The sequence below is a fragment of the Mus caroli genome, chromosome 3 (genome assembly GCF_900094665.2).
Source record: "Mus caroli chromosome 3, CAROLI_EIJ_v1.1, whole genome shotgun sequence".
Classification (NCBI taxonomy): domain Eukaryota; kingdom Metazoa; phylum Chordata; class Mammalia; order Rodentia; family Muridae; genus Mus; species Mus caroli.
In genome coordinates this window covers 146,846,379-146,873,052 of record NC_034572.1, presented here as the reverse complement: position 1 = coordinate 146,873,052, position 26,674 = coordinate 146,846,379, and the positions used below count along the sequence as shown (strand labels likewise).

General features: G+C 41.1%; 2 protein-coding genes and 1 pseudogene across 3 annotated transcripts in view; 1 reads left to right on the top strand and 2 right to left on the bottom strand.

Moving 5' to 3' along the window:
• The window catches only part of Msh4 (mutS homolog 4), a 46,971-nt gene extending 25,348 nt beyond the window's left edge, over positions 1 to 21,623 (top strand). Inside the window, exons 10-20 of one of the 2 annotated variants that reach the window (XM_021158083.2) lie at positions 1,334 to 1,398; positions 2,493 to 2,662; positions 4,513 to 4,649; positions 5,597 to 5,700; positions 6,948 to 7,072; positions 9,214 to 9,414; positions 11,090 to 11,208; positions 12,680 to 12,808; positions 16,387 to 16,561; positions 17,950 to 18,038; positions 21,259 to 21,623. In XM_021158083.2, the coding sequence (XP_021013742.2) occupies positions 1,334 to 1,398; positions 2,493 to 2,662; positions 4,513 to 4,649; positions 5,597 to 5,700; positions 6,948 to 7,072; positions 9,214 to 9,414; positions 11,090 to 11,208; positions 12,680 to 12,808; positions 16,387 to 16,561; positions 17,950 to 18,038; positions 21,259 to 21,450 (1,506 nt within the window). In that variant the 3' untranslated portion in view covers positions 21,451 to 21,623. The remainder of the gene's footprint in view (positions 1 to 1,333; positions 1,399 to 2,492; positions 2,663 to 4,512; positions 4,650 to 5,596; positions 5,701 to 6,947; positions 7,073 to 9,213; positions 9,415 to 11,089; positions 11,209 to 12,679; positions 12,809 to 16,386; positions 16,562 to 17,949; positions 18,039 to 21,258) is intronic. The other variant, XM_029475387.1, reaches the window with a different exon arrangement.
• Positions 14,190 to 14,314, bottom strand: LOC115030772 (annotated as a pseudogene).
• Positions 21,624 to 25,287: 3,664 nt separating the features above from the next.
• Asb17 (ankyrin repeat and SOCS box containing 17) overlaps positions 25,288 to 26,674 on the bottom strand; it is a 9,662-nt gene continuing 8,275 nt past the window's right edge. The window contains exon 3 of the mRNA XM_021158774.1: positions 25,288 to 25,568. Within this exon, the coding sequence (XP_021014433.1) occupies positions 25,362 to 25,568 (207 nt within the window). The 3' untranslated portion in view covers positions 25,288 to 25,361. The remainder of the gene's footprint in view (positions 25,569 to 26,674) is intronic.

Below are 26,674 nucleotides of genomic sequence, written 5' to 3'. Positions count from 1 at the left end.
GAACATGCATGCATAAATATGTGTTACATATATAGAACATGCATGCATAAATATGTGTTACATATATAGAACATGCATGCATAAATATGTGTTACTGACCCCTAAAATAAGTTATAGCGTCTAAGTACTAGTCAGTCTTTTCTATGAGCAAGGGCGTCCTACATAACCTCAATATATTTATCATATCCAGAATAGTTAACATGATTATAATACTGCTATCTGTATCTCACACTCATTTCAGTTGTTTAATGGTAGTAATTTTCTCTGTGGTTTTCTAAAAGACTTCATCCATAACCATTAATGTCTTTAAACTCGATTGTAGCACTTTTAAAAAACATTTTTTGTTTATTAAAAAAGTATACAATATATTTTCATCATGTTTTCCCTTCTTCGGATCTCCCTACCTCCCTACACCCAACTTTATGTTCTTTTTCTCTAAGAAAAACAAACAAAGTTGGAATATTGTAAGTTTAAGAAACTGCTGTTGGGCTCAGTGGGTTAAACACTTGCTGTCAACCTGACCACCTGAATATGATTCCTAAGACCTATAAAGTGGAAGACCCTGCATGATATCTTCTAACCTTCATACATGTGCTGTGGTGTGCACATGACTACACACATACACATAAAACTAAGTGATTGAACATTGAAATAAAAAGCTTCTGATGTCCATGGTATATTAAGTGAAGGAAAAGGGAACATATATAAGTTTTTAGATTTCAGATGGAGGCAGGAATTGTACCATAATATTTAGATATGTAATCTTTGGAAAGGAACTTGAGTTATGAGTGACTGAGTTTTTATGCTTCTGTGGACTCTTCAGTTCCCCAGCATGGACATACTGCTTCCATTCAGAAGCAGATCAAATCATAGCCATCTAGTCTCCCCAAGCTCAAGCGAGCCACTCTTTCCTCCTCCTCCTCTGCCCTTTGTTCAGTCAGTGCCCATTCGCAGTTCCCATTAAAGAAGAAAGTTCTCAGTCCCATTTCTGCTGTATGGGGAGGGAGAAACTGCTCCATTTACAAATATATAAATCCAAATATTGAAATTATCTGTAGGGTAACGTAAGGTGTACAGCAGCAGCTGTTTCAGTGCCTACCTTAGTAAGAAGTTGGATGTCATTTGGGAGACAGAAAAACAGAAATCTTCACCTTGAAGTGGTGAATGACTTTATGGGAAGATGCAGTCTGTCCTTACCTTCATTCATGTCTGAAATCTCATGAGAATAAACATGAGAAAATGGAGCAAGAGCATTTGATCAAATGTTGAGTACCAAGTGTCGAGTCTGAGTAGTGCCATGACTTGCTGACTGTAATTTTGTTTTTTTTAACAGGTCACCTTAAAGAACTGTAGCACACCCCTATTAAGAGCTTACTATGGCTCCTTGGAAGACCATAGGTTTGTCACCTACTAATAGATTATACTTCTATTCTTGATCATAACAATTTTAACTGTATCTTCTATAGAAAAATTGGTTGGTGTGGGCGTGGTGGTATGCATTTAATGCCAGTACTTGAGAAGCAGAGGCATACAGACTCTGGGTTCATGCAGCCTTGTCTACATAGCAAGTCCCAGGAAAACTGAGATCCTGTCTCAAAAATAACTATGTTTCTTCAAGAATTCATTAACTCTCAGTTACATATTAGTCCTGTGGGCAGGATACTCAGATAAAAGCACAGTGGCTGCTTGTACTAATGACCAGTGCTTCCTTTATAGTCATTCTTGATGGGGATCCTCATGTATGGAAATACATCCTTTTCCTTTGATAAACCATTGAAGAGCTAATGTAGAAAAACAAATCCCATAGATATGAGTATAGAACAAGTTCTAAAACAATTAGTAGTGTTAAATGATTAGCAACAGCGCCTTGGGTCTTGACCAAATAGATTACCGTGCTTCAAAGTTGCCTTATTGATCGAAGATTTGCATCCTTCGTTATGCCACAGCTGAACTTGATAATCAAACCAACTTAATTAAATGTGATGTTCAAGAACAGAGTATTTGAAAAGTTAGGTAAACTGATGTCACAGTCTGTGGCTTGTGTAGTTGTAATTACTGTGTCAACTGGTAGTTGTAGGCTCCTGTTTGTGTCCCCTTACTGAGGGGGATATGTTTGTTTGTTAACCCTGTCTAATACAGCCCTTGCTATATGGCCTAAGTGCATGTGGGATGAAGGAAGAGGGAGCTAGAATTGTTTCATCAGGGGCCATGCTGATAGTGAACCTGTGTTTACTCACAGCTGTCCTGATCATGCACAGCTTGGGAGGTGTGCCTATTAGCAAATCTTAGTTTTATTTGGTCATCTCATACCATTTTTGAGTAATCCTGGCTGCAAAAATAGTTTTAAGTTGAGGCAAGGATAGCTCTAATCTAGATAATGTAACCATTTGTTAATTATTTACTGTAAAATAACTCTCAACAAAGGTTTGGTTTCATTAACGGTGAAAGTGGCTATTTGCTTATTACCTGTTTTTGTTTTGTATTAATGCTAGGTTTGGACTAATACTTGATAAGATTAAAACAGTGATAAATGATGATGCAAGGTACATGAAGGGCTGCCTGAACATGCGGACTCAGAAGTGCTATGCAGTGCGCTCTAACATCAGTGAGTTCCTGGACATAGCCAGGAGGACATACACAGAGATAGTGGACGACATAGCAGGTAATGGTGCCAGCATGCTGCATTTTATCACATGCTTTGCTTCTTCTTACTGGTGTGTGTGTGTGTGTGTGTGTGTGTGTGTGTGTGTGTGTGAGAGAGAGAGAGAGAGAGAGAGAGAGAGAGAGAGAGAGAGAGAGATTGAGATTGATTTTATATTTACTCAGTAAGGCTAATCCATATTGCTTTTTAAAAAGCCTCTTTTTAAAAAACAATGTTTTTGACCATGCTTCAGTGAGTATGTGGGCAATACAAGTTGCTCTTTTTTCTTCTTTTTTTTGAAGGGTGAGGTCACAGTAGTGGATGAGTAGATTTAGGAAGACTGGGAAGTGAGTGCAATCTGGGTGTGTTATGTGAAATTCCCAGATAACCAGTAAAAGTATTAAGTTAATAAAAACATTGATGTCACCAGACCTGGTGGCACAACCCTTTAAACCCAGACCTTTAGAACTAGCAGGAACAAATCTTTATGAGTTTGATGCCAGCTTAGTCTACATAGTGAATTCCAGGCCAGCCTGCTCTACACAGTGAGATTCTATCTCAAAATAAAAGGAATGATGTCACCGTGCTAGAGAGTGAGCTCATGTTCATTGGGAGCTCTTTGGAGAATAAAAAATATTGCTATGCTTTAGCCAGAAGTGGCACCAGTTTTATCAGAGGACTAGCACCCGAGTGTACTAGTTACTCATTGTGAACTCACTGTGCTCCTGCAGCATGTGCACACTGGCCTGAGTCTGGGATGCGGAGGAAAAGATGCTGGAAGTCAGTACAAGACAAGAGTGCTAGGTGTACTGGCTGCTTTCAGGTTGGAGTCGTTTGGGAAGAGGGAACATCAATTGAAAAAATATCCCTACCAGAATGACCTATGGGCAAGTCCATTTTCTTGGGTTTCATGATTGATATTAGAGGGTACAGCTCACTATGAGTGGCAGGTGGTCTTGAGTGCTATAAAGAACAAGCGAAACAGGCCATGAGAGCAAGCCATCAAGACACCAAGGTCTCTGCACAGATCCAACCCCAGGTTCCTGCCCTTACTCCTCTCAGTGATGGGGTGTGACCTCAGAATTGTTCTTCCTTCCCCCTCCGCTTTTGGTCATGGTGGGGTTTTTTGTTTGTTTGTTTGTTTGTTTTTTGTTTTTTTTTTCGAGACAGGATTTCTCTGTTGGTCATGGTGTTTTATTGCAGCAATAGAAACCCTAACAAGACACAAAGTTAAAAGAAAAAAAATGTTACTAGTTAACAAACTTACTAATTATTAGGTAGCCGTGGCCATTATAATGAGAAATGTAGCCTCAAATACTAAGTGAAATCTCTAGGCCCCAAATGGTGAGACTTCATGAGAGCCAGGAGGAAGCTGTGCCGGGCGGGACACAGTGTTGGTGGGTTACAAGTAAGGTTCCGGACCAGGGACTGGAGTGGAGGGGACGCAGACTGAGAGCTCTGTAGTGTGTGATTAACAGAGAGATTAGAATCACTTCTCAGAGTCCATTACCTGACACCTATTGCATTCTGGGGACACGTTGGTAAAATTTAAGTTTCAGCAATTTATGTAGCTTCTCTTTTACTAAAAAGTTGAATAACGAAACACAACTCTAATACTCCTGACTTTCAGAGAAACTAGTTCTTGTTCTTTCTTGGTTTAATGTTTATAATCTCTCTTCCTTTAGAATACATATCAGACAATAGCATTTTAAAGGTACTTTCCACAGCTTTTGGACATTAACATTTTTTTACTGTTTAAAAAACCCTAAGAATACTTTCTTGTTTGTGTATAAAATAATAAGTAAAGAGCCTATGGCTACAGGGGAATTTCCCATCAGGAGATTCTTGTTTTCCTGGTTTCTGGCCCCTAGGAATGATAGCACAGCTCGCAGAGAAGTACAGTCTTCCCCTGCGGACCAGCTTCAGCTCCTCACGGGGGTTCTTCATCCAGATGGCCACAGACTGCGCTGCACTCTCCAGTGACCAGCTTCCTTCGGAGTTTATTAAGGTTAACTTGCAGTGGCAAGGAAATGGCTGATCCTGGCTTTGTGGGATTGACGGGAGACTTTCCAGGCTTCTGTTGGTGCATGGCTTTGCCACTGTATCCCACTGAGCAGGCCACACCACACTGACGGGCTGGGGGGACAACCAGAGGAGGCAAAAGGCAAAGGAAGAAACAAAGTCCAAAAGATGTTTTTGACAAAAGAATTTAGGAAACACTGCAGTACCTTTTGTTTAAAAATTTAAATATCATTGCTTTATATGTGACACTTGGAGGTCAGAGGACATCTTGTGGGAGTCAGTTCTCTCCTTCCACCATAGGTCCCAGGGATTGACCTCAGGTCTCTAGTTCAGGTGTAAGTTCTTTTTACCTGCTGAAGCACCTCACCTGCCTCTTATTTCACACAGTTTCCTATGAGAGGTCTGGCGATGTCTGCAGTAGGGAAATGTTTGTTTTCTGTAGTGGTTTTATGCCCATGACTGTAGTACTTTTCCTGTGTACTCATTTACTCTTTAGTACACACAAGCAGTGCACACAAATACTGTCATACTATAGGTTTACACAAAAAAGTCACAGAGCTAGACCTTGAGTAAGGTTCAGATAGGGAACAAGGGCTGAGGAGAGTCAGAGTCACAGTGGGGGGTCACAGAGGGTCCCTATTGTCCATCACATGTGTTACCTGCAGATGAGATGTAGCCTTCTAACCTTTCTGCAAGGCCATTTCAGAACTTACCAGTCAGTCTGCTGGGGAGATTGGGTTAGAAACATCTTTCTTTATCTTTTATATAACCTTGCTCTTATTTTTCACAGACAGTATTTAGAACTGTCCTTGTAATACTTTATCTTAGAAAGTAGTGGTTAACCTGAACACTTACCTTTCTGTCCTATGAACTGTATGTTTTATCTCATGTGCGTGTACACATAGCGTAACATTGCTTTTTAACTCCCTACAGATTTCTAAAGTGAAAAACTCATATAGCTTTACATCAGCAGATTTAATTAAAATGAACGAAAGATGCCAAGAGTCTTTGCGAGAAATCTATCACATGACCTACATGTAAGAGCATTTGAAGTATTTGAGTACAGAATTAAATTGGTTTAGTTTAAGGAATTATAATAGATTTAATTAATTGGCTCTGTCTGATTGCAGCAGTTGAACTGTGAATGTTAGAAAAGAAAGTCTGCTGTTGGGTTGAGAACAAATGAGCCTCCTGGAAGGCATGAGGGGAGATGCAATGGAAGAGCTAGCTGGATTCCCAGAACTTGTGCACGATGCACTGCGCCCTTGTGCAAAGCTTGTGTGCCATGGTCTTAACTCAGCTTGTTCTTTTCCTGTGGTCTGTGAGCATTGGCTTCTCACTCTCTGTTATTTCTAAGGCAGCACTGTAATAGTGCCAGCCCTTTTCGTGTCCACAGAACAATAGCTTTGAATTTAGGAGAGGCAGAACATTTAGAACTGGTAGACTAAGATAGAGTGGAAAATTTAGGCTTTCAAAACAGTTTCAAGTCCTAGACCTGAGATACTATTAATGTAAATTATGGGTACATCCTTGAAGGGGGAATAATTCCTGGAGTATATTACATTTAACCCTGCTCATGAAAATCTAAATAATGGCATGATTTGAACATGGTGTGCATCTGTATACATGTTTGTATTGTGTATGTGTCTCTTTGTGTGTCTGGTTTTCTCTTTCCCCCTTCCTTTTCCCTCTCTCTTTTTTTTTGTTTTGTTTTGTTTTGTTTTTTTGATGATAGGGTTTCTCTGTATATCCTTGGCTGTCCTGGAACTCACCCTGTAGACCAGGCTGGCCTCGAACTCAGAAATTCACCTGCCTCTGCCTCCCAAGTGCTGGGATTAAAGGCATGAGCCACCACGCCCGGCCTCTCTTTGTCTTTATGTGTGTGTGTTTTTTGTGTGTCTCTGTGTATATGTTTATATATGTGTCTATGTTTGTGTGTGTGTGAAACAGATTGTTAGCAGATAAGATGTGTATATAATGAATTCTTGATTATATCTATATAAAATATTTTATATTTTCTAAAGCACATTATTTATATGAAAATGTCTGTTTTGCTTATATTTAATGAGGCTATCATTTCAACAATGAATATAGAAGATGGATTATTTTTTACCTGGTTGATGTGACAATAAACTGAGATATCAATATTTTATCTAAAATGAGCCAGCCAGACAATAGATTTTCTTACAGTGCACAGCTATGAATATTATTGTTCTCAAGCAGTTAAAACGTGCACATGTCCTTTTGAGGAGTGTCATCATGTCTTGGCTAATGTGTGTTTCAGGATAGTGTGCAAGCTGCTCAGTGAGATCTACGAGCACATCCACTGCTTGTACAAGCTCTCTGACACGGTGTCCATGCTGGATATGCTGCTGTCGTTTGCGCATGCCTGTACTCTTTCTGACTACGGTGAGTCACTGCCTGTACAAGAAAAACAGGTGACATACTGAAGTTTGTATCTTACTCAATTTTATATAAGTTATACATATTTTACTCTTTTTGCTTGAAATAGTTTCTTGTCTGTGCCCCAAACTAAGACACGTAATAGAGATTGTAAAATTACCATTTAAAAAAATTTAGCGGGCTGGATAGATGGTTCTGTGACTGGGAATATATACCCCTCTTCCAGAGCACCCAAGTTTGATTTCCAGCACCCACCACTGCTTGTAACTCTTCCCCATGGACAGACACCTGGCTGCCTAGGGTGCTGCATTCACATACATGTACCCAAACAGAAGCACCCAAACATATAAATACAATAAAAATTCATCTCCAGAAATTTGAAGTTAAATTCAAATAATATTCATATAAAAATTGGCAAGTCAAAAGGAACAAAGCTGCAGTAATTTTTAAAGATTTCCCATGTAAGAAAGACTGCTGAGTTGTCTCCTTGGTGAAGTGCCATGATCTAAAGGTTGTAACCTGAATACTCACTAGTCGCACTACACTGACTACTAACAGAAGCAAGTCTGCATGCATGGTACACATTCTCTCAGCTCTGGGGCACATGTGCACTAAGATCAGAACTGTGCCGCATTGTATACTCCAAGTCTGCATGGAGGCCTTTCTGCAATGTGCAGCCATCGCACCACCTTCAGAGGAGTTAGCCCCTGAAACTTCTTATACAACTCATCAGTAATTATCACACACCAGCATGCCAGCACCTAGGCCTAGTGTGTGATAACTATGGTTGAGTAACTGCAGGTAGGATAACATTAAAAGTAACATCAGTGGTTAAATTTAGTGATATCATTTGATTTGTTACATTGATTGATTGATTTTAAGGATTATGTTTTATGTATATGCATGAGTACATTAATGTCTGAATGTGCACCCCATGTGTGCAGTGCACTTGGAGGCAAGAAGAGAGGATCCGGTCACCTGCAACTGCAGTTGTGGATGCTTGTGAGCTGCCACATGGGTGCTGGGAACTGAGCCCCTCCTGCAAAAGTAACACGTGCACTTAGCCAGGGAACCATCGCTCTAGCACCATTGCACTGACTTCTTCTGTGAGAAGGATCTTACAAAAATCGTTTTATATTTCTAAATTTCTAAACTCAGATCTTAATGCCAGATGATACTAGCAAATAATAAATAATAATCAACGCTAACTTTTTATCACTCCTGTCTTAGGCTGAATATTTACTCTTTCATATTTTCTTTGGGATCAAAATTTATGTTGGGATCTCAGGTATTCCAGACTGCCGCACACTTGAGTGAGGGAGTGAAGATGGTCGTTATCTTCAGATCTGCCCCCACCTCGCGCGTGCACCACCATGCCCAGTGTATGGAGTACTGGCAAGGACCTCAGGGTGCTGTCATGATCAGCAAGCACTGTACCAACTGAACCATGTCCCCAGCCCAGGGTTTGCTAGTCTAATAGTTGTTTTGTAAATTATTAAATAACTTACTATGTTTAGTTTGAGAAATATATTTAAATTTCGAAATTGCAATACTTTTAAAGATACTTTTGGTCTTTTCTGTACCATCTTCAATCTGTGAGGAGTGTGTTAAAGTTTATCCATGTGGTCCATTTCTCAGTGTGCAATAGTGTAGATTCCTCTTCAGCTGCTACCCAGAGAGATCTCTTTATGAACTAACAGAACCTTTGTACTTGGTTTTCTCCATTTCAAGGGTGTAGGACAGAATATGACTTTTATGTTTGGCTCCACGGTTCAGTTACACTTTGCTTTGAACACTGGTTAGATGTGAAGCAGTGTTTAGGCCTAGGTAAACATTTTATCTAGAGGAGTCCCTGGTTATTTTGCAGATATTACCAATAGTCATATGGTTCTTTTTAATATTTACAGATGTTTCATAAGTTGTTTTGGAACCCAGGGCAGTGAAAAGGAACCATTCTCTGGAAATAATTAAAAATAATGAGTTGTAACCATTATAATTAAGGGAAATTTAGGCATATGTTTGGGATAAAGTGATAACTTACTGTCCCAAATTGGGCTCATAACATAACTAATGTCAGCCCCTATGTACACACCACAATATATTTAAATATAAATATACTCAGCTTTAACCCCTCCCCTTTTTTTCAGTTCGACCTGAGTTTACTGACACTTTAGCAATCAAACAAGGATGGCATCCCATTCTTGAAAAAATATCTGCAGAGAAACCTGTCGCAAACAATACCTATATTACAGAAGGGAGTAATGTGCTCATCATCACTGGACCAAATATGAGCGGAAAGTCCACGTACTTAAAGCAGATTGCACTTTGTCAGATCATGGCCCAGATCGGTAAGTTATACTTTACTGCATGGTTGCCAGTTGTGGAGGTTTGAACAAGAACCACTCGCATAGGCTCATATGAAGGTTGTGAGCCTGGCCTTTAACAGCCAAGCCGTCTCTCTGGCCCTAGGCTCATCTAATTGAATGTGTGGACTCCAGTTGGTGGAGCTATTATGAAGGGTGAGGAGCTGTGACTTTGTTGGGGGAGGTGTCTCAGTGGGAGTGGACTTTGAGGTTTTAAAAGCCAAGCCATTCCCAGTTAGCTCTCTGTTTCCAACCTGAGGATAAGACCTAAGGTTGAGACCACCTTCTAGTCCAGTACCATGCCTTCCTGATGCCATGCCCCGCACCATGATGGAACTCCAGGTGGTCCTGCCTGGCTTCCCCTCTCAGGATCCACCAGTTATGATCACGGGGGGAGGGGGGTTATGCTGCTACGGGTGGGGAGGCAGAGCCTGATCGATGACTTACTCCTATGCCTTCAAGCTCCTGTTTACTTTGCACTCAGGCCCGATTAAACTCGCACACACACACGCACGCGCACACACACACCACTTCAGAATTTAAGGTGAACAGTGATGAGAAGAAAAATAATTGTCTCAGACAGTTGGATAAGTAGCACTAGTAAGAGTGGATCATTCTGTGTGATACAGGAACCCGATGATCAGGGCTGCTGAATGAAACCATGCAAAGCCATGTTTCAGTTCAGTGCAGTCAATTCCTCTCTCGAATCCTCTCACTTCTCTACCCCGCTCTTTCTCTCTTTCTTTTCTTATGGCCCACGTGGGCTTCGAGCTGCATCTGAGACTGAGGCTGAGCTTGACCTTCTGGTCCCCTGCTTCTCCACCTCCCTGGTGCTGGGATATGGTGGGAGCTGCCATGACTGGCTTCTGAGAGTTGGCAGTCAGTTCTCAGGAAAACTAGAGGTGGAATTCCAGGCTGCATGACCTCCTCCAGTGAGTCTTTATTCCTCAGACAGGCCTGTCCTCCATCTTTCTTTTGCCCTAGATCCAGGACTAATTTCACTTGCGTTTTCCCTCCCATTATATCACTTTTACCTACACAGGGCTCTGTGAGGTACATTTCCCATTCTACATTGCTTATTTTGTCTAGTGATGTTAGAATGTCACATTACATAGAAAAATGGGTTAACAGTCAGATCTGCTATCAAATGGGGGGGTATTTTAGAAAGCTCAGTAGCGTAACAATAGACTCATGAAATGTAGCTCATCTTTCTTTGGTTACATGTTTTTATTGTCCTGCTTTGGACACATTTCTGCATGTTTGTACAGACACAATTATTTGTGTTTTACAGTGATTTTCATCAACTTGACCCTCACACATTTCTTTTAGATTTCATTTGTGAGCTTCGTAAGCATGTCTTTGTTCTCTTTTGAGTATTATTTACTCGTTGCCTGTATAAGCTAACCCTTCCCGAAGGTTAAAGTGACCTCTCTCTTTCTGATGTGACTGAGCATTAGTCAGGTTTCTGCACAACCTTGCATGGCAGGTGCCAGAGGCACTCGCTTCCCCTGTGAGAAAGGGAGTTTATGTGCTAGCTTATGGAGTGAGCAGAGAACCGGGCCATGCTCTGTGACTCCACCCACAGCATACTGTGTGAGAAGCGCAGTGCTGTTGGTACCTGGCTTCCTAAAACACTTGGCATGCTTCTTGTATTTCACAGGCTCCTATGTCCCAGCAGAATATGCCTCCTTTAGGATTGCTGCGCAGATCTTTACGAGAATCAGTACTGATGATGATATTGAAACAAACTCATCAACGTTTATGAAAGAAATGAAAGAGGTAACGAAATAACACTTCCCTTTTATTAGAAGCATATTAACTATCCTAGCATTCAGACTTGCTGGTGCACTTTAGTTCCTGAGAGCCAGAGGGCAGTCAGACACAGCACCCTAATGTGTCCTAGGTGAAATGGAAGCTGATGCTTCACAGAGTACACAGCTCTAAGCAGCTGCCGTGGGCTTTCGAGTTTCTGTATAGGATATCAGACAGGCTTGTCAGAAGGCAGTGACTGTTTTTACATAGAATCAACTGTCCTTTAGCTTTAAACGTCATTGTCTTTGCCCGTATAAACAAGGGAGAATGAGAATGCTTCCTCCCCACAACAGTGTGTACCCTTCCTTTTCTTATTTGAGCAAACCCTGCCTGTGCCTAAGGCCAAGCACTTGGAACATCTGTGTTTGGAAGGGTGTGTGCATCACTGTGCACTTAGGTTTCTTTTCTGATGTGTCATAGAAAGTGAGACTAAAAAAACAAAAGGAAACCTATACATTTGCTTAGTATGTATAGAATGCCTGTGGGGATTCTATCAGTAGTCTAGATACATGAAGGCATGCCTTTAATTTAATTTATTTATTTTTGAGAAAGTATATCACTGTATTTAGCCCTTGCAGGCTGGCCACAGACTCACAGAGATCCACCTGTCTCTGCCTTTCTTGGTGCTGGATTACAGCTGTGTGCCTTTATCTCCTAGGAAGTATATCTTTTAAATAGATCCCTTGTTGCATAAAAAGCTAATTCACTATAATACAATTGAGTGAAATTCTATATTTTGAGAAAGAGGTTGCTATTCCCCAGAGGGAAAGAATTTCTATCAATTTAAGTTTTGTTTGTTGGCCATGGATTTAAATTTGTTAAACAAACATATTTTTCTTTTTTTTTTTAAAGATTTATTTATTATATGTAAGTACACTGTAGCTGTCTTCAGACGCTCCAGAAGAGGGCGCCAGATCTCTTTGCGGATGGTTGTGAGCCACCATGTGGTTGCTGGGATTTGAACTCTGGACCTTCGGAAGAGCAGTCGGGTGCTCTTACCCACTGAGCCATCTCACCAGCCCCCATATTTTTCTTAATATCTTGTTCTGTCTTTAGCAAATGTAAGTTTTGAAGTAAATATATTTTGAATTGGTTTTCCACATTGTATGATGGTGATTGGTAATTTGTGGAGAAGAGACCGGCCATCTTTGCGTCTTATGTAAGCATTAGTTTACTGATGTGCTGCTTCATGTTGTAGATAATGCTGCTTTGTTGCCTCAGACATGTGTAGATGTCTGTATTTACATATGAGCCATTTGAATGGAATTATTAGTTATGAGGTTGTCTGAAAGAGAAGCACTGTGTTATTTTCTGCTCAGCAGGATTTCTCTATTAAAATAAATTTCAGACATATTTATAAAGGGACCAATTTCACTTGTTTTCTAAGAGAACAGCATTGCTTGGGTATAATGAATAGTATTAAAATTATGTCTTCCAGATAGCATATATTCTCCATAATGCTAATGACAAGTCACTCATATTAATTGACGAGCTTGGCAGAGGCACTAATACAGAAGAAGGGATTGGAATTTCTTATGCTGTCTGTGAGCACCTGCTTAGCATAAAGGTATGCCCTGTTCATTCTAAATGCCACGTTTCATGCACTTCACATGATTGGATTGTATCAGTACCCACAATTAGCTCTTAATACAGTTTTGGGTAAAAAGGCACACTGCAGGAATTTTTGTTTCATTTCTGGTGAAAGTAGAAATAATGAATTGCTGGGCAGTGGTGGCGCACGCCTTTAATCCCAGCGCTTGGGAGGCAGAGGCAGTCGGATTTCTGAGTTTGAGGCCAGCCTGGTCTACAAAGTGAGTTCCAGGAAAGCCAGGGCTACACAGAGAAACCCTGTCTCAAAAAACCAAAAGAAAAAATTTACTGTTGTGCATACAAGATATAGATGAGTAAATAAGACTTACAGATAATGCAAAAGTTAGTTTGCTTTAATTTAATCAAATTGAATAACAAAATATGAAGATGTTACATATTACATATTTTAGAAAATCTGACATTCTGAAGATAGCATGTTTCTACATGTAATAATCTCTGAGGCACCATAGAACAAAACACCCAAAGGAAATAGTGTCCTTTAAAGAAAACAGGTTCCCACAAATCTTGTAAAAATTATTTTGCTCTGTTATTAAGCTAATTTGGAAAATTATTTCATATATGACTTTAAAATATACTCAGATATGAGAAATATAAAAGCACATTTTCATAATTAAAATGAAAATGTCTTTAAGATTTTTTTATCTTAAACAAGATAAAATGATTCATTATAATGAAAAACTATTTTATATATTAATAAAAGTATGCAATAACTTAGTATTAATACACATTTTATGTAATTTCTCACATGAACAAGATGCATATATCACTTAAGATAAAAAGCAAATTAGTGTTAGTGATGGGTGTTTTTACATGTCAGTCTGATTAGCTGTAAGCACTCCTACATTTGGCTAAACATTATTTGGGTGATATCTGTGGGGTATTTCTAGAAGTGGACATTGAATGTACACTGAGCCGACAGCCTTCACTGGTGGGCTGAAGGCTGAAAGCTCATAAAGGCTGACTGTTCCAAGTTCTCTAGTTCTGCCTCTCTCCACTGTGCCCTCTTCCTTCTGCTTCTCCTTCTCTTTCATTTCTCCACGACTCACTTGCCCAGGGTTGCTCAGGGTCTGAGGTGGTCTCAGGAGTGTTAGGCCCCACCCATGCATTATGACACCAGAAAGGGGTCAGCTTGGCTATGGGTTGGCCCCTTGGGCCAGCACAGCACCAGACTGGTTGGTCGTCTCAGGCTAGGTCCCTGTCCAGGTCACATGGCGTCAGACTAGTGGTCATCTTAGGCTTGCTCCTCACCTGGGCCACCTGCATGGCCCCATCCAGAAGCCATCTGTCTTGGACTCACTCGCTCATGGGGTCTGTGGCACCAGACTCAGGCTCATTTTTTTCAGTGACTGTCCTTCAGATGTCCATAGGTCAGAACACTGAGCATAGACAAAGCCTCTCTCCTCTCTGCCACCTACTGACATCCATGTGACACAGCAGAGCCTGAAATGCCTCTAGGGGCAGTTGAATAGTCATTTGTATGTTGAATTAACCTAATAGAGTTTATACAGGTCTTGTGTGCACATGTGCGCTGAAAGGGACCTTAGTCAGGGCCTGGCACATGGGAAGCCAGTGCCCTATCACAGAGCTCCATCTGCACCCCTTGCTGCATATCTATCTTTAAAGCACATTATCGTCAGACAGTCATAGCTGCTAAGCAGTTTAGAGCCGAGTAGTTGCCACTCTTACTCTTTTATATCAGAAACTCCCATGAATTTCACTCCACAAGACCAAAGTAACTCCTGCCAAAAGCTGTGTCCAGTGATCTTCCACAGAACCACTCCTTCTAAAGGGTCCTCTGTTGGGGTCCCATAGTCTAACAAAACCCAAGAAATGATAAGAATCCTGCAAAGCAAGATCGTAATTTGAATTAGGCAGCAAAGACTGATCAGTCAGGGACAACAACACAGACTCAGTTGCTGACTGTGTCTTCAAACGTTCATCTTAGTGAGTATTAAGCAGATGACAAAAATGTATTCAGGCTGCTATTGATGGATCAGGGCTGCAGAACAGACTCAGGAGCTGAACTGCAACCCCAAGCCAGAATGCTGCGGACATATGTGCCAAGTTAACCCACCCATCAGGTTTAGGGGTAGGGGCCTTCCATAGGAACATGTCTTTGTGGTTCAGTTACCCTGTTCCCATTGGTTGGATTGTTCAACTATGGCAGAGTGTCTTGTCTAAGCATTCATATCTCAACTCGCCAACCAGGGTATCAGTTACCCATGTACATCTCTCTCTCTGCCAACCAGGATGTCAGTTGCCTAGGAAGGTCTTGGGAACTTAAACTTTATTTGACCCCTATTCAAAATGTCTTTGGTTTTGTTCCTTCTTACACCCCATCTTCCTGGGTTGCCATACCGAGGCTCAGGTGTTAACAGTTAACCTATGCAGGACCCCAGATGTATCCAAACTACCTACCGGTCACGATTTAGGGGAATTTCTATATGTAACCATGTCAAATCTCTCTGGTTGTTTTGTTTGTTTTGTTTGTTTGTTTGTTTGTTTGTTTGTTGTTATCTTTGGTTGAGACATTTGCCAGCCAAATATTTAATTTTCTTTCTTTTGAGACAGAATCTTGCTATATACTATTACTAGATGGCCTATTCTCTATATATTCCAAACTGGTCCCAAATTCAGCAGTTTTCTTGGTTTAGCCTTTCAAATGCTGGGATTTATGACATTTAAATTTCAACTAATCCTCTATTTATTTCTTAACTGTAATAGCTCTTGGGTGGGGGGCTGTTTAGACAGGGTTTCTCTTTGTAGTCCTGGCTGTCCTGGAATTTGCTCCATAGACCAGGCTGGCCTTGAACTCACAGAGATCTACCTGCCCCTGCCTCTCAAGTGCTCAGGGAATTTCTCCTTGGATTTAATTCCTGGCACAAAAAAAGAAAAGAAAACAAACATAAAGTAAAACCTTTGAGAATTTAAATGCCTAATATAATGCATTAATTCCATGTTCTGATAGTCCTTGCAGGAGGAGACTCCATGTGAAGTGTGTGTGTACAGTGTGTGTGAGGGAAGTGTGTGAGGATGTGGGCAACAGAGCTGTGGTGCCTCCCTAAGAAGTGACCGCCTCTCTGGGTAGCCTTTCCTCTGTAAACTTTATCCTTTACTTTGGAATGTAGTCGCTTTCACATAACATAGTGTTTGTTTCTTTGTTTTTTGAGAGAGGGTTTCTCTCTGTAGCCCTGACTGTCCTGGACTTTCTTTGTAGACCAGACCAGCCTCAAACTCACAGAGATCTGTCTGCCTCTGCCTCCTGAGTGCTGGGATTAAAGGTATACACTACCATGCCTGACAGTCTCTTTCACATAACACATTGTGCATGTGCAGACAGTGTTGACCTTTCATTGAATATAAACTTCACAACCCATGACCTGACCATGTCCATTTCTGAGATACTGGTTTTACTCCTGTCTTTGCCAAGCTAGTTGGAAAGGTAAGCTAATTAATGTGTTATGTTTAAATAATTGAAAGAGTTTTCTAGATAATTTAAAAGTACTCACACTCATTGTTTGTTATGTGTTGTAGGCATTTACACTCTTCACTACCCATTTCCTGGAACTATGCCATATAGATGCCCTGTATCTTAATGTAGAAAACATGCATTTTGAAGTTCAGCATGTGAAGAATACCTCAAGAAATAAAGATGCAATTTTGTATACTTACAAACTTTCCAGGGGACTCACAGAAGAAAAGAACTATGGTACTGCATATAGAATTTAAACGTAGACATCAAAACAATGCGTGTCTCTTAAGGCAAACCTTCTTTCCCTTTATTTGCCTATCCCTCCTCCTCCTCAGTGTTTATGTGCTTCCTAGCAATCGAGTTTCTTTGACAGATTTATATCATACAGGTTTATGATCTTTGCTTTTCATTGATATGAACTGAACTGATACATCACATTACATTACATCACAGCCGAACTGTAGCGTTAGAATAATGCAAGAAAGCCCTGGAAACATTGGCTTGCTAGGAAGGATAGCAGTTTCTTAGAAAAGGTTTATTTTTTTATGTGTATGAGGTTTTTGCTTGCATGTATGCATGTGCACCTGCTGTGTGGCTGGTGCCCAAGGAGGCCAGAGAGCCTGTTGGATCCTCTGGAACTGGAGTTACAGATGGTGGTGAACTATCATGTCAGTAATGGGAATTGAACCTCAGTGCTCTAGAAGAACAGCTGGGCTTTTAACCAGTAAGACATCTCTCCAGCCCCAGTGTAACAGATTGTATTTGTAAATTGTATAATTTTACATACAGTATTTCCTACACACTCATTGTCATAGTCACTTTTTTCTCAGGGTATTTTATAATCAAATCTAAAAATCTTAAAAATGGAATACATCATCTGGATGGTACGTGCTTTTAATCTAAGCCCTTGGGAAGCAGTGACAGGTGGGTCTCTGAGTCTGCTAGCCTGATCTACTGAGAAAGTTCCAGGACATTTTATTTGTGTGTGTGTGTGTGTATTCAAACCGTGTATGTGTGTGTGTGTGTGTGTGTGTGTGTGTATTCAAACCATGACATTCTTAAACTCTTGTCAACTACTTTCTATGTAAATCATTATGTAGCATGCAGATTCTCATGTTCTGGAAATTTTCAACTTTCCGTACATTGAAGTCTTCAAAAATCACTTTTATCTTTGGATATGACTCCTATGAGGAAAATAAAGCCTGCTTTACTATTTAAAGTAGGAAATGAACTAGACAGTTTTCTTGTATCAAATGTGTAATAAGCCGTACCATTCTATATTCAAGTCTGAGTTGGGTGAGATGGAGATAATCTGTCCTGGGTGTGGAGTCATCAGGGTTCAGTCAATTATCAGGTGTCAGCCCTATTTTAGTGAGCATAGCAACCAGTCATTTTTGGTGAGCATGGTGCTGTTTCTGCTGCTTTTAAACCTCTAGAGACAGTAAAGTATTGGATCCATAGGAACCCTATGGAAGGGTGTCTGCCAAGCGAGGGGCAGTCGACACTTGGCATTAGTGTAAGGTAGTCATGGAGGTATTTCATGCTCATTGCTCTGCTAGATTGAGGAACACACAGCTAAGACGACACAGAAACAGTGATCTAATGTCCCTTTTCTGTAATTTTAGGATTAAAAGCTGCAGAGGCCTCCTCACTTCCGCCATCAATTGTCTTGGATGCCAGAGAGATCACAACACAAATTACAAGGCAAATTTTGGTAAAAAACCAAATTCCTCCCAGACTTTGTAGAAATAAGACACTTAAAGTCTTTGCATTTCCTTATTATATGACATACTTTATTCCATGTTACAGACCAGCTCTCCCTTCTCTTTAGCCTCCCTAATGGTATCGAGAGCACTTATGAAAGCTGGTGCTCTCTCTGTGGGTCTGTGTGCTCAGCTTTATTTGAATACTCATTCTGTCATTGGTTGTTTCCCTCGCTCATCTGCCTGACGTCCTTAGGTGACTTTGTCAAGCATCTCCATGTGCTTTGAGTGTTTGGTGCCCTCTGTGTCTGTAGACAGTTTGCTGATATGCTTTTGAAGAACATGCAGTCATCTTCATGAGTTCTTTTGAATTTCCACACCACCCTGTAGTGCTTCTGTCTTACGTCATCTTGCACCTGCCCTGGTGGACCTCTGAATTTTCCCTAATATCATCTTTTTTGAGAAACAGCGTTTTAGATATTGTCAAGTACTGTTTTACTCGTTTGCTCCCCATTAAGACCCACTTTCTTAGCTGCCTGTATTTACTTTTGCCTCCATGTTTTCTTCACTTGACTCTTCATCTTTCACATATGCTTAGTGCTTTTTCAAAGAAACCTTCTATACTGCCTCTTACACTCTTCTCTTTCTTCCTTCTGCTCTGTCAGTGATTGTCTAGCTCAACCCTTCAATACAGTTCCTTGTATTGTGGGGACTCAGATTATGCTAGAGAGTAATCTTTCCTTGCTTCTCCATGACTCTCATACAGACTGAAACTTTCTCCTAAGCTGTAACTAATGAGAAACTACCTATCCTTTGTGCTCCCCACCCGCACCCCATATTCCCTGTACGCTGGCTGCTTCATTGTCTTTTCCCCCCAGCTCTTGCCTGGTGGCTGGTGGTTATTCCCCTGGAAGGTTTGATCTTGTGGGCCTTTCAGTACCTCCTCCTTCTCCACGGAAGCCTTTTCTTACTTACTCGGTGTGTTTGTTTGGAAGGTGTTTGCCCCAAGTACCTTTTTGTATAATCTGCGCTGTTAATAGTTTTTTGTGTGTCATACATTGGAGGGCGTGTGTGTGTGTGTGTGTGTGTGTGTGTGTGTGTGTGTGTGTATGAGAGAGAGAAAGAGAGAGAGAGCAAGTGATCAGGTTAGAGGACAATCAATAGGAATTGATTCTCTTTATCATGTGGGTCTCAGAGATTGAACGCAGGCCATCACGTTTGGTGATAAGCACCTTTACATGTTGAGGCATCTTGTCAGCCACCCTTCAATGTATTCATCTATTTTCAAATAAAAAATCAAATTATCATCTGTTGGGGGGAAAAGAAAGAAACTCTTGTCTTTTCACATCCAAGAGTCCCTTTCCATCGCAGCTGTATGTGGTCCCTCCCTCACAAGCACGTTTTCCACATTGTCTTCCAGTGCATAATCACTATGCCTGATGAGGAGCTGGCAGACACTGGCTATCAAGTTCAAGTTGAGCCTTTAAAGCCTTGTATAACTATCTCAGGAAGTGCAGTTCTGAGTCCCCGGGGGTCCTGGGCGCTGCCCTCCTCCCCAGTCTCTAGTGGCTCCCCCTGGGTCCTAGGCGCTGCCCTCCTCCCCAAGTCTCTGGTGGCTCCCCCTGGGTCCTAGGCGCTGCCCTCCTCCCCAGTCTCTGGTGGCTCCCCCAGGGTCCTAGGCGCTGCCCTCCTCCCCAGTCTCTGGTGGCTCCCCCGGGGTCCTAGGCGCTGCCCTCCTCCCCAGTCTCTGGTGGCTCCCCCGGGGTCCTGGGTGCTGCCCTCCTCCCCAGACTCTGGTGGCTCACGGATTTTCCCTTCTGCCCAGTTTTGCTTTAGGGTCTCCTTTCCTTTGCTTAAGCCACCCTGACCCTATGTCAGTCAGTTTCACATAATTTGTATCTCTGTCGCGTGTCATCTCCCTGATTGTGTTCCAGGTCTCTACTTTAGCTGTTTGTCTACCCAGAACCCTCCAGTTTGGGCACTTCTTTCAGTCAAGACTGGTTCTAGATTCTCTGTCATCTGTAAGCATTCCTGGTCTGTGCTGGCAGTGAGCTTGCCTTCTCTGAGAACTGTGCATCCCTCCCTCTTACAGACCTTTCCTTAACTACCACAGTCAAGTACATATAGCAGGCCGTGTGTACTGATTGTACAAAGCTGCTTGAGGTCCGTTATCATGTTAGCTGTACATGATGGTAGGCCCAATAAAGGTGCAGATACAGCTTTGGTGCCTGAAACATACCCAGTAACTTTTTTTTTTTTTTTTTTNNTTTTTCGAGACAGGGTTTCTCTGTGTAGCCCTGGCTGTCCTGGAACTCACTTTGTAGACCAGGCTGGCCTCGAACTCAGAAATCCGCCTGCCTCTGCCTCCCGAGTGCTGGGATTAAAGGGGTGCGCCACCACGCCCGGCTACCCAGTAACTTTTATATAAATAAGAATAGTTAATTAAGGCACCAAACGGATGACTAAACATATGATTATCTTATTATCGTCTGATTGAATTTTATTCTTTTTACTGTGGTGGAAAAAGGGAAAATATATTTACAGAGAGAATTGTCTGCCACCAAGACAGAGTTAAGAGAGAAAGCTTCTGGGAGACTTACTAAGACTTCCCAAGTTGTCAGGGCTGCAGTTGGTGGTTTCCTTATCTAGTCAGTCAGAGATGTAAACTGGAAGTTAAAAAAAAATGTCTAGCTTCTCGCCCCATCTTTGTCTTATTGGGCTATATTATATATATATATTTTTGATATTGCTAAGTATAGTTAAGAACCAGCCATAATTATAGATCTCCATTTATGTTTATTTTTAAGTAGGCAATATTTTCTGTTAGGCTACAATGGTTGTTGTATCCTTCGGCAGGTGGCTTTCTGATGTCTCGTCTTATCCCTGGGTGACATTTACAGCTGTGTCACTGCATAGCAGTGAGCAGTGTTAGTCCCTGCCTTTAAAACAAATGTGTTTGCAGACTCATCTCTCTGCTGAATTTTCTGTTAGTTTTTGGTATTTCGTTTATGAATTTGACTGACTAGCAGGATTTCTTCTTTAGATGTTCTTTGCAAGGATATGAGACTTTCATAAAGTAGTAAATGTTCATGAGAAATTTGATTCTCCAGGATAGCACACGTTAAAGTGTGTATGAGACCATGAGCTCCTATTTTTACGAAACAAGATAAAATAATACCAAAATGTAAATTAAATATGCATTTACATTTTAATTTCATATTTTGATAACAGCAAAATCAACGGAGCTCCCCTGAGATGGATAGACAAAGAGCTGTGTACCATCTTGCCACAAGGCTTGTCCAGGCCGCTCGAAACTCTCAGTTGGAGCCAGACAGGTTACGGACATATCTGAGTAATCTCAAGAAGAAGTATGAAGGGGACTTTCCCAGGGCTGTGGACCTTCCAGAGAAGACTGAGGAGTGATCAGTTCACAGTTTACACAGGGATTGGAGCTTAGTTGCTCAGCTTTATGTTTTAATTTAAAATTATAGTATATTAACCTCAGAATGTTCACCTACTATGAATTCTAGATGGAAAATATTCATTAGAATAGCTTCAAAGGGACAAATTTTTAAATAAAAGTTGTTGTTAGAAAAATAATACAGTAGTTTTCACTTGTGAAGTCAGACTAAGTTTGTAGTTTGCTATTAAGTGTATGTTTAGAATGTTAACAGAAGTATTCTAGCTTAAAAATATGTAATAAAGAATAGGTCTGAAAAGGTACTTTTAAGCATTTGCATTCTATTCTGACATATTGCTCTATGATTTAACCACATCTCAACTCGGTATCTCCAAATTCTGACCATGAGTGACTCTGAATTCAATAGAATGGTGCTGGGAATTAAAGAAAACTTGTTAGTCAGTGCATCCCTAAACGTGGAGATAAGCACTTTACAAGGCAGCAAGTGGTCCTGGAGCAGGGATCATGAGCAGCTCTGTGTCCAGTGCTCAGCACTCTGGCTTTTACTCATCAACTCCTGTCTGGTTGTCTTTCAACAAGGGTGTCCACCCGTATTACATAAAAGGGAACAGAAAGACAATACCAATTTTCCTCTCTTGGCCATTACCAGGGAATACTGTTCTTTTGTTTAATTTTATTTATTTTGGGCCATCAAGCTGATTCATTAGGTAAAAGCACTTGCTGCCAATCTTGACCTTCTGAGTTCAGTTCCTGGAACCCATATGCTGAAATGAGAGACTTATTCACACAGCCTGTCCTCTGACCTACACACACACACACACACACACACACACCATGGTTTACATGACTGAAAACATGTATGTAGGCACACAGTAAATGAGAGAATCATTCACACATTTGTCCTCTGAGCTCCACACATACAAATGCTCTGTGGCTACAATACTGAGGAAACAAGAAGAAATAAGCACACACTCATACTAGATTCTCTTGTAAATTAGTGCCCTCACAGGCAAGCTAAGTTCACCACCAAATCAGAGTTTACGGAAAAGTCACTGTTGTTTCATAAAAGAGAAATAAACAAAAAACAAAAAACCCACGTCAGTTATTTCTTAAGCAGAAAGGGCCTTTCTTCTCTCAAACACTTCATTTTACAATTCCATCTCAGTGGGTGACTTGTTCATAAAGTCTTAGCTCTCAGGTCTACCCTGTAGTTTTTTGTTTTCTTAAACAAGTTCCTGGATTTGGGTGTACCCTGAATTATTTAGGAGTTGCAATATTCATAGTAATTGGAACAACAAAATTATTCACAGACTGCATATGATGTGACTGGTTCATGTGTCTGTGTTTTTGTCTGTATGAGTATGTGCCACATTCACTTGGTACCAGCAGAGGCCAGGACAGGGCACTGGACCCCCTCAAAATGGATTTATCAAATGGCTGCAAGTTCCCAAAGTGGGTCCTAGGAATCTAACTCAGGTCCTGTGGAATAGCAAAAAGTACTCTTAACAACTGAGCCATCTTTTTAGCCTTCATATAGTTTTTAAATATGTGAATATTTTACAGAATTTATTGGTAATATAGATTGACTTTATTAAGCCTGGTTCAGCCAAGGCTACACAGAGAATTTCTGTCTCGAAGGGAAAAAAGTTTATTATTTCTGTTGGTTCACTATTCCAACATTAATAGCCATATATATACAAGAAGTCATAATTCAAATGAAATACATATTTTTGAGGAATTAATATTGTGTATTTAGTATATATATACTATCTTGTTTGATTACTTATATATTCCCCATTGCCATGTCTTTTAATTGCTTTTAATTGCTTCTTCTTCTTCTTCTTCTTCTTTTTTTTTTTTTTTTTTTTTTGCTTTTTGTACCTTTTGAGACAGAATACAACAATGTAGCCCTGGCTGTCCTGGAACTTATTCATTCTGTAGGCCAGGCTAGCCTTGTCTCTGCCTGTCTCTGCCTCCCAAGTGCTGGGATTAAAGATATGTTCCATAAAGATATGTTCCTGGCTCCATTCATTTCATCTTAATTAGTTCTCCAATGGATTATTTTATGTATTATCCTTAAAACCAGATTATTCGGGTTTATGGCACCTTTGTAAGAGGGCACAGAAGAGGGGCAGGTGTTGGCAGGTTGGGAGGAGACATGAGAAGCAGGACAGCATGGGGGCAGGAGTGGAGCAGCCAAGCACGCAGGTGTAAAGTAGAGCTACATCAGGATCATCCCTCAGACGCCTCACCCTGCTCCCTTCACTCAGTGCTCAGCACCACTCCACTTCTAAGATTTGACTTTTCATCATTTAAAGCTCTTTTTATTTTTATTTTAGATATTAAATTAAAAGCAGACTTATTAAGCTGGGGAGAGGGAATGGTGGTGTACACGTTTAATCCCACCACTTTGGAGGCAGAGACAGGCAGATATCTGTGAGTTCCAGGCCAGCTTGGTCTTCAGAGCAAGTTCTAAGACAACCAAGACTACAAAGAGAAACCTTATCTCAAGGAAAAAAAAAGTTTATTATTTCTTAAAATTACTTTCTCTTATGCTGTTTTGAGTGCAGCAGTAACATGCTACAAAGCAAGCAAGCTGAAGACATCAAGCTGTCATGATGGAGGTGAGCACTGCGAAGCAGCTCTTCTTGGCTTTAAGATCTACTGCTGTCTTTGCTATTTTCTTTGACCTGCTTTTATGTTATAGATAAACATCCCACAATCCAGCCTTTCACTGTAACTGCCCACAATGTCTTAGCAAGCCTCCTGTGGTGTTTTGAATGAGAAAGGTCATTAGGCATATTCATTGAGCACTTGATCCCTAGTTGGTGGCACTGTTTGGGAAGGTTGTGGAACTTTTAGGATGAGGAGCCTTGCTAGGGGGGGTATGGCACTGGGGGCTGGGTGGGAGGTGAGGGGTAGACTTTAAGAATCTACACCTTGCTCCATGTCGTAGTTTTCCTGCTTCCTGAATGGGATCTGTCAGCTTCGAACCACGCCTCTCCTGACACCCACTCCATTGTGGACATGTAGCCTCTCTGGGTGGAACTGTAAGCCAAATCACACCTTTCCATAAGTTGCTTTGGTCGTGGCGTCTCACCCCACTAACAGACAGATAACTAATACACTTCCTGCATTTCACCACAGCAGCTATGTTGCTTGTCATTCCTTGTCCCACAGAATAAATCCTCAGTAAGGCAGTGTGCACCTCTGCATATAAAATGCATGGGGAAGGAAAAGACAGGGAGCTAGTGTATCCTCGGGCCGAAGAGCCACGTGCTGAGCTACTCTGTAGCGTGCAGCTTTATGAGTTCCAGCAAACATACAGACGTGTCTGGTCTCCACAGTTGAGATGAGCAGAGTCCCCTTGTCCACAAAGACTGCTTTGCTGTGGTCTCAGCCATCCAGGCACAGACCTGCCTCCCCTAAGGCTTTCCTCCAGATGCCCAACGCTTCCTGAATATTATGTTAGTATGCCAAAATAGATCTCCTTTATCTAATGCATGTAATTTATTCCACACTGCATGGACGCTAATGGGGTAAAGTTGCATGGTAACTATAGTGCTGTAACTTCAGACACATGAAAATACATCTTCTTTAAAGCAGTTTTAGACTGATTTGTCTGAATCAGTTTATGTGTACCATGTGCATGCCTGATGCCCACAGAGGTCAGAAGCAGGCATCAGGTCCCCTGGAACTGGAGTCATGGGTGATTGCTAGCTGTCATGCGTGTGTTGGGAGCTGATCTAAGGTGTGCTATAAGAACAACTAATGATCTTAAACACTGGAGACCACAGCTAGCCCTGAAAACATACCTTCTAACGGAGTGCAACAAGCTTGTGTGAAGTTAACAGTTTATTAACTTCTAAATTGTACCATGCTACCATCCTAAGGGACAGCGCAGAGATGCATGCTAGCTTTCTAAATTCAGGAAGTTTTGTAAACGAGTAGGAATTAGAAGGGAAAATATTCCATTTGGGAGCATGTTGTTGGCCAGCAGTTGGGTCCTGATGCTTATTCTGCAAAGGTGGACGAGTTCACATGGATTCTTGTATCTTGTTGGCGGGATGTAGTCCAACCAATTTTGAATAATTGGGCGTCGTCCTAAGCTCAGCTGTGTCTGGAAAAAAGGGAAACTGTTATTTGTAACCATTGGGGTGGTCTGAAGGATTCAGCACCTTTGTTTTTTATTCAAATTCAGACGAGAGCCTGAATTTATACAACCCTTATAACTTTTACTTAGGCCTTTATGCTTTATAGGCATTTTAATGTCCCCAGTGATATGTGCAAAGGCACTAAACAACATTTGAACTATGCACAGGGAAGCCCTTCCTTTCAGATGGATCATCTGCTTTGTCATCTTTTCTAGAAGCACTGTCAACACAGCCACCAGCAAGAATCGTCTGGAAGCTAACGTGGATCAGAGCTCAGCTCCTCTGTCAGAAGTCCATTTCTGTTGGTTTCAAGAGGGAAACAGATGATGTAAATCATACGTGTTCCCCAGTTGGACCCAAACCACGTAGAATGCCGAGACTTCAGTGGAGACCTGCCTGAATAACAGGAGGTCTTTTTAAAGGTTTAGAAAGTCATCTGTTTAAAGATTCTGATGTGGAGATTAAATGCTAAGGAAAGGATATTGCTGCATTAAGAGAGATTTCCCTGGGGACCCAAATAACAGTGGAAAAGGAGAGCCAACTCTACAAAACTGCCCTCTGACCTCTAGCTGTACCACACATATACTAGAAAAAAAGCTAGAAAACAAATCAAACCTTCACTGTCCGGGCCTCTTGACATGTTCGTATCCAGCTATGTTAGATATGCATGTATTCATTATTTATTCAATGATCAACTATTTAAAGAATATCTAATATATATTCAACTATGGTAGGTACTTCGGATAATACTAGGTGTGCAAAGTAGATACAGTGTCTATGCTTAAAAGGGTGTAGTGTAGAGACAGCTAAACATTCTTAACTATGTGGGCCATGTGAGGAGATGTGATAAGGTACAGAGGTGACAGCTCCTCAGGCAGAGTGAACTGACTGCTCCTTTTCACTCAGCGCTCCTCCACTGTAGGTTCTGCACTGTAAGTGTTTGGAGCCTGGGTAAAACTCTTTGCCTCTCAAGTAAGTGACTTCGATCAATTCTTTTCTTTTTTTTAAAAAAATATTTTTATTAGGTATTTTCCTCATTTATATTTCCAATGCTATCCCAAAAGTCCCCCAT